Source organism: Polistes dominula, unplaced genomic scaffold (genome assembly GCF_049000335.1).
Source record: "Polistes dominula isolate Pdom_NZ unplaced genomic scaffold, Pdom_raw_medaka contig_28, whole genome shotgun sequence".
In the NCBI taxonomy this organism is placed as follows: domain Eukaryota; kingdom Metazoa; phylum Arthropoda; class Insecta; order Hymenoptera; family Vespidae; genus Polistes; species Polistes dominula.
The window spans coordinates 6,411,153-6,423,893 of record NW_028300879.1 but is presented as its reverse complement, the minus strand read 5'-3'; the positions used below and the strand labels follow the sequence as shown (position 1 = coordinate 6,423,893).

Genomic DNA, 12,741 nt, shown 5'->3' with positions numbered 1-12,741 from the left:
ACTATCTATGCCAATTAATCCCATGGCAGCGGCTCTTACTCTTGACGTCCCTCCGTATATTCGAAGATTAATCCGATTGCTGAGTATGCATTTGAATTCCTTCAATGAGTTTTGCTTTGATGATTGCTTTAAAATTTGCGCGAAAGTCGATAAGCGTGAGTGGCAAAAGAAAAAAGAAAAAAAAGAAAAAAAGAGAGAAACAAAGAGAAAGTTAGAAGGTTGTTCTTTTAACGTGGCTTTATATAGGGTACCCTTTATGCTGACACAAATATCGCTTATGCTGGCGTCGCGCCGCTGTTTTGGTAACCCATCGAGCATTGTGCCTTCCAGAACCATGTGTACCAAACACCGAGCCCTGTGTACCCAGCAAACACTAACGTCACGTGGCAAGGGCGATCCCTTCGACGGGATGCCGAATCGCGAGACTTCCCCTTCACGGATTTGCGCAACGGGTCTGTCCCGTCCTTCCCTCCCTCTCTCTTCCTCGTTCGTTCGGTGTTCGTGCGTCAGAGATAGACACCGAACGAGCCGCAGAAAAGGTTCACGGAAGAGTCCTATCTCTGTTCTGATGGACCTCTCGCAGGGCACCGCGGGTAGCGTAGCAAACACACGTGCACTTTCGCGTCAGCTTTGTTTGCCCGTGCTCTCATTCCACTTACTTATTCATTCTTATTTCCAACGATACGGGATAATCCTAACTGGAGACGAGTTATTACAGCGTACCTAAAGAAATGAAACGTTAGGAAGAAATATGCAAATGCGTTAGAGCCTTTTACGAGACGAACCGAAAGGATAAAGCATACTGGAAGAAACTTCACTGGAAAATGATAAATAATGTCGCCGCCGCGAGGCAAAATCGTCCGTGACGGAGGGCTTTCGAAAGGGCACACGCCATTACCTCCGATGTGTCCGCGAAAGAACGATAACGTCGAAGAGGGAAGCGTCAACGATGCCTCGTCAAAATGAATATCCTACTCGTATGGAAAATGATGGCGACGTCAAGAATGAACAAGAGAGAGAAAGAAAGAGGAGAGAGAGAGAGAGAGAGAGAGAGGGGAAGAAAGAGAGCGGAAACGTTTACCCTTCGTCCGAGAATGAAAATTGTATTGTTAGCCGCCCTTATGAAGATGGGGCGAAGGAGCCGGTATTATATCCGCGTTAGCGATCTTTGCCAAGTAAAGTCGGCGGTCAGCTTTTTCTCGATGGCCATCAATGCGTATCATCAATAATCGCTCTCTGACAGGTTCGGCCAGCCTAAGCTGCTGGATCTTTTTGGATTCCAATTCTTCTCGGTAGATAGATACTCGTAAACATTCTATTTTTGGCTGGCTGCACATGGCTCAATGAGTTTCACAAATAAATAAAATAAAATAAAATAAAAAGACTTGTTTCTATTGAAACAATATAACATTTTTAATCATTATTTATAATAAAATATTAGTATAACATTTAAGTGGTCTGTAGAAAAAAAAAAGTAAGAATATGTGATAGAATAGTATATCTATTTATATCAAACCGGTTAAAAGAATTGTTTATTGATAAAGTACATATTGTCAAAATAATCAAGTCTTCATTTACATATTACAAATTACTATAAATATTCATACTAAAAATAAAGGACATTCGTGTCTTACTTTACTTTAATCATTTATGTTGATTTTTGTTAGTAATTCTAATCTTAATACATTAATACAATATTATAAATTATTACCCTAAAAAGTAAAACTACCTGATATTACTGCTTAAATTTTTACTAGCTTAATTTTGTTTTATTGTCAGTTTACAAAAAAAAAAATAATGTGTACGGCCTTCACGTGCGATAGAATTGAAATTATTGTTATTACGTTAAATATAATCAATAATTCATACATATCATTGATTGTTCCCTAAAATAAAATACACTGTTACGCTTATTAAATTATTTATTGGAAAACTAATTAATATAGTATGTTTAGGATAAAGAAAATTTAGAAATAAATACATTAATATTTGTAATAGAATTAGTATACCCATTAAAGTAAAGGATACAAATTTATTAAAATTTATGGTACTTACGTATTAACGCCACCTCTGCAAAAATTCTGCTAATGCACCAATAAAGAGCAATCTTGCTGTTCGCATACAACAACCTTGTTGTTTGCAAACAGCAACCGTCAAGGTTGCGTCAGGATTTCGTCAGGGTTATGGCAACAGCATCAGGTGAAAGAAAATAGAGACTGTTTTGAATCTATGTTAAATTCTATATCGGCCCATTTTCCATCGAAATCCGATTGTGACTACTTTTTATAAATAAAATGTTTTGAATTTTGAAAGTGTTTCGATTTTAAATCAAGTTTTTTATTCTATGATTTGTCGCAACAATTTAAGGTGTAGATTGGCGCATTAGCGGAATTTTGCAGGGGTAACGTTAATACGTAAGTACCAAATTTATTATTAAAGTAAAATATACAATAAAGTACATTTGTTTAACAAAATTTCTATCTGATATTTTATTAAATGAAAATTTTCAAGTAAAATTCTTTATTGACTAAGAACGTTCAAACAAATGTATTTTAATTTAAATAATCCTAAATATTAATAGAATACATTAAGGTATTATACATACTTTAAAGGATTGTTATTTAATAAAAAAAAATCTGTATTATAATTTAAAAATAAAAGAGTATCGATTTTACTTATATTCCTCTTTGAAATCTAACAGTAAACTATTTCATTGTCCTCTATGAAGGTCTGTTAAAATTCTTCTATTGATTGTAGTTTATATGACTTTTAGTAGGTTACATATATGTACGTATAACGAAAATAATATTCGAAAAGTCATATGAATAGAATCAATAAGATAAATTTTATCTGATATTCATAAAGGACAATTCGCTAATTTAACAGTGGATTTTGAAGAAGACGGTGCCTCGAATTTAACTCCGTGATTTTAAGCTACAAAATACACGTCATTCGAATTATTAACAATCATTTAAGGTATGACATATTACTCGTACGCATTTTGCACTAACTATCGATCGATTTATCTCATACATACATACATACACACACATACACATACCAAATTAAGGATCACAATTTATTGGAACCTTTTATAATTTTGTTAAATTATCGATTGACTGTATTTTCTATTATTTTAAATTTAGTATTATCATAAATTATCATAAATATTTGATAAATATCATAGAAATATTTTAAATTCAATATTTATCATTTAGTATTAAACCCTAATAATGGTATAAACAAATATTAATTATTTATTTAAAATACCGATAAAATATTATTTAAACTGGAACAAATAATCATTATTAATAAATCATATATGCTGATCATTTATTATAAAAAATATTAAGTAAATAAATGAAAATAAAATAAAATAAAAGAAAAAGTACATTAGCCAAAAGAGGAAGTTAACTGTTAGGGAGAGTCGAATAATGTAAGAAGAACACCTTTGTCGTTTCGAGAAGCACCTGACGCGTTTACTATCTTTTGCATCCTAGGGGCTTTTCGCACGCGTCAGAGGATATTAAGTCGGAGGGCAGGATATGAGGTGTGTAACGATATTGAGCGTGCGCCCGCGAGTAGCTGCCGTCGTAGGGGGTAGGTGGGTGGTTGCTTTTGCAAGCCGTTGCCGCGTACACGCCATCGATCTTCATCCATCAAGCTCCGAGTATCGTGGTTTTTATCCGCAGGTCGATGGATTCCTTGGCGATTACTTCACCGCAACTTTAACGTCAGATGTAACAAAGTTTTCGTTGATTCCGTTTCGACGCTTACTGAGGAAAAAGGATGCGTTTAGAGAATAATGAAACATTTTAAGGTATCGATAACGTTAGAACTTGCTTCCGAAAGTTTAACGCAATGGTGCGTATCCGATGTGATCTCATTAATTTTCGGAGGAGCAATAAAAGAAAAGGAAGGTCGTTGGAGCTTGGCCTAAAAGTGCGTGAGAGTGACACGCCCAAGGCACGTTTTTCTCGCGTGCGAATGCGAGCGGAAGAGAGAAAAAAAGGGAATAAATGCTTTTTAGCATTGCTCCTCTTGTTTGCCTTCGGTATTTCGAACTTAGACAGAGAGGAGGAGAGGGCTGGGGTAGATGGTGGGCGTGCGTCCGAAAGGGCGAGAGACCATGGCGATTGATGATGATGCAGGGAAGCAACGGGAGTCACTTGGCACTATTGTTGTTAGCGGGCCACGTGCCGCGATAGAAAACGAGCGTGGCCGTCGTCGTTTTGTCGAACGACCGGTCCCCGAGAAAACCAGAGAAAAAGAGAGAGAGAGAGAGAGAGAGAGAGAGAAAGAGAAGGATTCGAACGTGATATACTCTCAGTACGTTGCGACGAGATATATGGATGGAATTAATTGATACCGCGTGATCCAGCATCACCAAGATCGGTAGGAAGGAAGGGTTGCCTAAGCACCGTGGAAAAAACTTAGATCGCGTCTAGTTACTCCTCTCACGCTTCGATGAATCCTGATCGACGTTTCGATTCGAAGGACACGTACGCACCACGATCATTATTTTGACGTGAATACACAGGTGAATTCCATTGACTAATGACTAGAGAAAAAATATTGTAAAGTGTAGGAGCTTTTGATGTACCGGTACTTTCGGCTTCGTGTACATACAGAACTTTTGTCAAAATAAAATTCATCTAGCTTGTGACTTTATACCTTGCTTAATAATCATTTGATGTAAAGAATTTACATGAGGTCGTTAGAGCGATATTTTCGTTAAGCCCGGCTGAAAGAACCCAAAAAAAAGCCGAAAGGTAGTTATAGTCGGGGAGTTCTTTCGGAAGAAAGATGGAAGAAATTGAGAAGCGCGTGACACGTTACTTTCCCGTCGGCGCACTCGACGTACCACCAAGTCGTTATAAAAATAATCAAACTTTCGAGATGGTAGAAGGGGAAGCTTGACTCGAGTAGCGAGACAACGTTTTACGGGACCAAGCTCGGCCTCTTCGCGTCATCGTCAGGACAGCTCATTACGTTTGACGATTATGCATTAATTTGCACCTAGCGATACATCAAACGATTTTTATTCATCGCGCGTCGAGGGCAAGTTTTGCCCTCGAGACGGTAAGCTGGCCGGCCGAGAATACGACGAAGAACCGTCGTCGTCGTCGTCGTCGTCGTCGTCACCGTTGCAATAACCGAGGCGATCGTCGTAGAGACGTAAGCGCCGAGATTCTTCATGTTTTATATTTTGTCGAGAGTCTTCCGTCGAGAAATCGAGTCTCTAGCTGCACGTAGGTATATACATATACATCCATACACTATACACAGCCGTCAAAGGACTTGGGATATGATAATCCCAGTGGCACGTTGAATGTGTAACGAGTTTTCCCCTTGGCGATGGAGTGGACCAGCTCTTCTGATTAGCTTTGCCTTTACGTACTTTTGCCGTCGAGTTACTTCCATAGTAAGCTTCTTCTCGTTTCGACTTTCGCGCGCAAATGACTTTGAGAAGGGGAAGCAACTCGATCGATATTTATGTCAGCTAAGTGTAGTTGGAAGAGATTCTTTCAGAAAAAATACAAGATGCTGGACCTTAGATATAATCTATCCAGGCCATTTGAGGCGTAAAGCATAGTATTAGGATAATATTAGGATAGTATTAGACTTAGCAAGTAAAAACGTAACAGATTGGAAACCGCATTTGGTTAGACGTCGATCGGTCCTGTTCCTGACATTATATCCCTTCTTTTTCTTCCTCCTAACGCATTAGCGTGTGTCCTCGATATAGTGGCAGTCCTATTAACTAATGCCAAGACCCTTGTTGAACGCAATGCCATACGCGCACCAGCCAACGAAGCAAGCCGGTGAGCATCCAGTCGATCGAAAAGCCGCTAGAAGCACGTCGCTACAGAGCATGAGTCCGTGGTAGGACATGCTTGGTACGACGAGACAGTTTAAGCCCTGATATATCGCCCACCGACACTCCCAACTTCTGTCGCACTTTCTATACCGCTTTTTTGTTACGACGAGACCATGCCACGGTCTGACCATATGTCCACGGAAAGCGGGAACCCTATGGGGTACCACCCCCGTCCTCCCTCTCGCCTAGTCTACGCACGTTTTTCGCCATTCAAGGTAGATATTTTCTGGACGACCCTATCTCTCAACTTGTCACCGGTTGCGTTCGAATGTAAATCATTCTGTCGGACCCTACTAAGGTGTTAAACTCGTTTATGTCGGAAATTGTAGTATCCTCACCGATTCTTACCGTTCTCGATGAAGCTAAGGAAAGTGTCTCCTTATCGAACGATCGCATATTTTTAGCCAAAGTATAGTAGACGCAACGCATCCGTGAATTCGGCCCTTTCCCTAACCATTCTTTTCGATTTTCGTCGATAGGAGACGTTTAAGCGTTTATATGGTTCAATGATTCCTCGTTCCTTTACGCCTTTGGCTTTCCGGGTATGTGGGTGCGTTTAAACGGACTTGGATAAGCTATGCCTCAAAGGGAAAGCCCACTTTGCACGTAACAAATGATGCCACATGTTCGAATCTTGACTCTCTCTCTCTTTCTTTCTCTAATTCGCTCACTCACTCTTCATCCAAGCCGCAGGGCATGAAACGTTCGGTTCGGTGCTTCGAAATATAGGGTCTTCCGCCGTCGTCGCGTAATTCGTACGGCCGATGTTCTCGGTAGAAGAAGAGGAAGGGAGTAGGAGAGACAATTTACATTGGGCTAACTGCCGCGTTGGGACCATTTTCAACGAGCGCGAATCGAATCGTTCCTACTTACTTGTTAATGCCGCCTTATGCGCGTTCACCGGCCATTGAAAGGGCGTTAAAAATCATTTGATTAGAAGCGTAAAAGAAAAAAAAAGAAAACATAAAGTAAAAGATGCCTAGAATTCTTCGATTCTTTAGCACGAAGGAGTAAAGACACAAAAAAAGAAGTAAGATTATTCGACGTTGACAAGAAATTCTTTGAAAGGGAGACCGCGAGAGAGTCGAGAGACCGTAACTGATGTCGACGAATGGTAGCATTGAAGCAGACAACGCGCGTACGTTCGTTTTCATCCCTTCTACTACTCTTCTCTTCGACCTTTTCATTTCTTTGTCGTTCTCCTCGTAGTGCCACTGAGCTGCAGGTGAATATCCGTCATCGTGTACTGCTTAAAAAGGTTAACCGATTGCGGGCTCTTTATCAAGTACTTATGGACAACGGAAAAAGTGGTTGGATGACTGAGCGAGAGTAAGAGAGAAAGAGAGAGAGAGAGAGAGAGAGAGAGAGAAAAGAGATAAAAAGACTCGTTCTCTTTCTATACGTTCATCACGGCCGCGCTGTTCATTGTGACTAATTCTGACATATGCCTACGACAGTTATAACAAAGGGTGCCGATCTTGTATTCAACTGTTTCCCAAGTCTTTGCGACTGGAACGTTTCGGATCTTTTACGAGGAAATGTTGGAAGCTAACTTTGAGACAGAGAAACGTTTGCTTTACATGCTTTACGATGCTCTTCGTACTAATATCTATTTTTGAAATGATGGATGAACGTAATCTGGGCGGTCTAAATCGGACGCTGGATATTTCGAGATACAACGAGTAGTTAATGAGTGTTACGTTAACGTAATTTTAATTTGACTTCAGTAGAGTAGCAAAATTAGAAGAGGAATTTTTGTATGTAAAAAATAAGAATAGATTTACTAGCGTTGATTTTAAAAGGAGGAAGAAGGCACAGTATCTACATCGATCATCGCTGCGATCGTGCGTTAAGTTGTTACATGACCTGGAAAAAGGCGACTGGAGTTCTACGAAAAATAATCAATAAACGGATGTCAGTAATTTTTTGAACGTCCAACCCGTTGAAGTCTACTCAATGATTATACGCTCGCTTTTATCTCGATGTGGACGATGCAATCGTCGAAGGCGCATGTTTAATATCGATTAAACGATATGCTGGACGATCAAGTATACCCTGAATCAAACTACTGGCAATTGTCCAGCGATCATCTTCAAAGAGTTGGCTTTGATAATTTTAAAACAAAAACTAACTTAGTATCCTTTTGCTTTTTTTTACAAATCCGTGGCGCGATTACAAACGATTTTGTTAGTAAGAAGTCTATGACGTAATCGTTGGACAAAAGGTGTATAAACAATTTGATTATATTTATTAGATAATGAAAAGACAAGTATAAATCCGCAATAATCTATTAAACGAAGCAAAAAGCGAATAGGAGGAAAGAAGGAAAGATTCCGCGACATAAAGAATTCAGCATGTCCCTTTTATTCTTTTTCTCTTTCTCTTTCTTTCTCTCTCTCTCTTCCCCTTGTCATTAATACCAGGCGACTGTTACATATGGATGAGAAAGCTGGGTTAGGCCAGAACGACGATGTTGGTGGTGATGGTACGGAACGAGAGGAAACCGAAACGGGATATGGGGAAGCGAACTCATCGACTAAAAGCATCCGCAGAAAGCCAAAGTCGTTTTGCTTTATTTTCGAATCTTCGCCTCCTAAGAGCACCTTACTACCGCAAAAGAGTTCTCTCTTTCTAAAAAGTTCAAGATTGACTTGAAAATCACTCGGCCATAGAATATTGTTAACATTTTAGATACAATCTGTCCTTTTTCTTAGCCTTTGATCAAGCAACACATAGTTAATATCGTCTTTTGTATTTTTTTGAATATTTATAAACGTTTCTTTCTTTAGCTCGTCTCATATATCACAGAATCTCGAGTAATTCGGTAGGACTTTAGCGTAAAAGGTTCAGCGTCGAGACGGATTCGCGAGACTCGCGGTGCTCGATTCGTTCTGGTCGAGAAAGACGATAAATCTGAACGTACCCCCGTATATCTTCCGGTTCGCTTAAGGGAGAGTAAACGTAATATAGGTAATGTTCTGGCTAGCTACTTAACAAATTGCTACAAATTGCGGCGAGCGTTTATCCGTCGGAACCGTTTAAGTTTGTGCGGCCTTCTTTTCCTATCCCCATCGTTGGTTCCTCTTGCGGTGGCATCGGAGGGTCGGCCTTTGCTTTCGTCGGCGAAACGATACGGTGGTGACCACATGGTGCTCCCATATGTCCGACGATGGTGCTCACCCTTAATGTCGATCATGTCCACCCACGATGTTTCACGTTGCTTGGATGATAGAATTGGATGAAAATAGAGAGAGAGAGAGAGAGAGAGAGAGAGAGAGAGAGAGAGAGAAAAGAAAAAAAATAGTTACGAAAAGAGATTGAACGAGTTCGAGAAAAACATCGAAGAGGTCTAGAAAGGGTCGTCGTCCCTTTTGAGATCAAATCCTACTATAGATTTAGTTTTGTATTGGTATTCGTTTACTGGAATGCCGATATCATTAACTCCTATTGGATGGATACCGCTTTTTGAAGAATATATTTAGACGATGACAAGTGAAAAAGTTAAAGACAAGAAGAAGAGAAGGTTTGATGATTTTAAAATAGCTTTTAGGATACTACCTTTGTCGTGAACAACTCATTAATCGCAGGCTGAGAAGGAGGCGCCTCTAATAGTACTTTAAAGGCGATACCCTCGAGCCAATCGGATCGCGTGCCGAACATGGATCGTCCGGCTTAATTTCACGGGTATTTAACGCGGTTTCGCTTAACAATGATTCAATCAAGTCGGATTTATTTAGCCAGGATTCGGTGATCACCGGCACGAGGCGATCATTAGGGCCTTCCCATTGGAAACGCCTTCAAGCCTTTTACCTTTGAATTGAACGTTTCTATGCGAACTGTGCTTCTTCTTTGTTGCGTAGTTTCTTGTTAGTGAATATGTCACTAACACACTAACGTAAAGACAAATTTTCAACGATAATATATTTGTTCTCTTTTTAATCGATTAATTGAATTTTCTTTGAAAATAAATATTATATATATAAGCGAAAATTGGTGTGCGTGTTGACGAAGTTTTACGTGTAGGAAAGAAGGAAAGAAGAAGGAAGATAGGGTAGACGGTAAGGATAAAAGGTGGGATGGGGTGGAATGAGGGAATGGACGGCAATTCGGTGTCCGTGCGAAATGTTGTCAGCCAATTTTCTTGGCCAGTGCCTCTGAATGCCGCAGATTTCCATCTAGGTCCGTCCTCCGTGGCGCCGGTGTGTATTGCCGTTGGGTAAATACACCCTTTCCCAACCCCTATGGATTCTACTCGTCGTAGTCGTCGTCGTCGTCGTCGTCGTCGTCGTCGTCGTCGTCGTCGTCGTCGTCGTCGTAGTCGTAGTCGTAGTCGTAGTCGTAGTCGTAGTCGTAGTCGTAGTCGTCGTCTCCGTCGTTGTCGTCGTCGCGGTTGTGGCTGACTACAGACCTAGCACCGGACCTCGTTGTTCTCCTGCATCATAGTTCATATCTCTTCTCTCTCTTCTCTCTAACCATCCCTCCCTAACCACATCGACCACAACTGTGATTATAATTCGCAGCCCCCGTTGACAGGAGCAAACGCGAGCTCCCCTTCCTTCCTCATTCCCGTCCATCCCGGTCGGGATCGGACGTCGTGTAAAGGATTATACACGCGGATTTAACTGATGAATCACATTGTCGTCTTGATTCGCGGTGGTGTTAATTTTCGATGCCCTACTCTGTCTCTGGGAACCATTTATATAGGAACGCACACGAATGCGAAGCGTCTAGACGTTCAAAAGTAACCAGTCATTTATATCGCATGAAAAAATTCACGTGAATTCAGACAATAAGGAAAAGTAACGTTCTCCTCCTATATGCTAGGTGATTTTATGAATTTATTCTTTTTTTTATTTAGACAAGATTAAGGGTATTTGAGAAAATATTAATTTAACGCTGAAGTGGTCTTTAAAATAATTACATCTTAGAAAAAGAAAAAGATGGTTGTTCAATGTATAAATGTTTTTGTAAAAGTATGATACAAAGAAAGAAACCGGTTCGAATGGGAAGAAGAAACGTGCGTTACCGCGCACTAGTACCAAATTATAGGTCTTATAGAAAGTTGACAAGATGTTTTTAAGGACGATAATAATTACAAGAAGAACGTGTACTTGTCCCTAATGTGTATTTCAATATCACTCGGTCGATTAGAGACAAAAATTCTTCTCGTTATATTGAAAAAATTCACTAACGAGGAACGTTTGAAAATAATCGATCGGCCATTAATTTACATCGATGTCTTCCTCCACTCTCGAGAGATTACAACTTGGCGCGCTCGTAAAAGATCAAAACCATGATTTAACGGAGCAGATCGCTCGTTGTGCCATAATGAACGATCTTGGTCACGGTAATTTAGCGTACTCACGTAATTTATCGTCGATAGTATAGATATTATCTTTAAAAACTGAAATAAACATAACGATTTCTTCTATCTATATATCTTTGTGTTGCTTCTCTTTCCTGTTTTTCCCCTGTGCATTAAGTTCGTCGTCACCGACGGACGGGTGCAAACAATTTCTATTCGTTTGGAAACGTTTCTAATCCACCAACAACTAGATTGGTAGGGATAAAGCCAGAATTAACTGATTCCCATTTGCAGAATTTGTGAAGAGAGAGAGAGAGAGAGAGAGAGAGAGAGGAGAGAGAGAGAGAGAGGGAGAGAGAGATTGTGATGCCGGTCTTATTAATTTTGCCAATAACGCCGCGAAGAGGGTGCTTCCTGTGCACAGATGGCGTATCACGAGTCAATATACTTTTCCGCATCGAAGCACCCTCGGTTTCGAAGAACACGTGACGGGTTCGGAACTTTAGTTACGGTCACTAATAATTTCTTTGACCTATGATCCTTGAAGAACAACACCAAAAACAGTAGTTTCTTTTTCTACAGTAGTTTCTTTATTTTTCTTTCTTTCTTTTCTTTATGTTTAATGTTTCTTTCAAAAATGGATAGGGCTAAATTTCACTTACAATTAAATATAGAGGACTAGTCGGTTTACTTATATGACGTTAGACATATTCACGCTTTTCGAGCTAAGAAAAAAAACAAGAGAAAAAGTAGGTAATGACGATGATGAAGAAGAAGAAAAAGAAGAAGAAGAAGCAGCAGCAGCAGAGGATAGGTAAGAACCTGAGAGTGGGGGGCAAAGATGTTCCTGCCAGAGTCAGAACACGATCGTGTACCATGGACCCGTGGAGAGAGGAGAATAAAGTAAGCTCTCTAGCGCGTGTACGTGTGTGAGTACATACGAAGAAAAAGAGGAGGGAGCCAGATAGAACGAGAGACGGAAAGAACGAGCCCAGGAAGGTGTGGTAAAGAGAAGAGGTGGAGAAAGAGGAGAAGAGGGAAAGAGTAAGAGGAAAGACGGTGGTAGAGGAAGAAGAAGAGGAGGAGGAGGAGGAGGAGGAGGAGGTGGAGGTGGGAGGGAGGGGGAGGAGGAGGAAAGAGAGAGAAAGAGAGGACATCCCCCTCTTCTTCGCGGGTTGACTCGAACGCCGGCGATATCTCGACCAATCAAATCACGCCGTGGGCTCCGCCTTTTATCATTATTTTACTTGTTTTCCCCTTACTTCACCCTCATTGGATGACATTCTCTGGGCCATTTCGCAGGGCAAAAAGGTACCTTTGCCCGGGAAAGGACGACTCCATGCTTCCTCGACGGGTACCCGCCTGGTTGTCTTCCCGTTGTCCTCCTTGTACCCTCTTGGTACTCCCTTTTTCGCTTCCAAAAGAATTTATCTTCCTTGCTCTTTTGTATATTTCTCTGCAATAGTGTTCTCCGTAAAAGTTTCTATTCATAGGACGAAACAGAAAAATATATATATTTTATAATGTTTTATTAAATTTATAGATAAATAATTAC

General features: G+C 40.3%; 1 protein-coding gene across 8 annotated transcripts in view; it reads right to left on the bottom strand.

The window, feature by feature from the left end:
* The window catches only part of LOC107068774 (uncharacterized), an 82,070-nt gene that overhangs the window by 2,685 nt on the left and 66,644 nt on the right, over window positions 1–12,741 (bottom strand). Inside the window, exons 3-4 of one of the 8 annotated variants that reach the window (XM_089171557.1) lie at window positions 12,449–12,669; window positions 1,505–3,776 (exon numbers count right to left, since the gene is read on the bottom strand). The exons of 1 other annotated variant lie outside the window; for it this stretch is intronic. In XM_089171557.1, the coding sequence (XP_089027683.1) occupies window positions 3,713–3,776; window positions 12,449–12,669 (285 nt within the window). In that variant the 3' untranslated portion in view covers window positions 1,505–3,712. Of the gene's footprint in view, window positions 1–1,504; window positions 12,670–12,741 lie in introns of those variants that run through there. 6 more of the 8 variants (XM_089171562.1, XM_089171569.1, XM_089171565.1 and 3 more) reach the window with 6 other exon arrangements.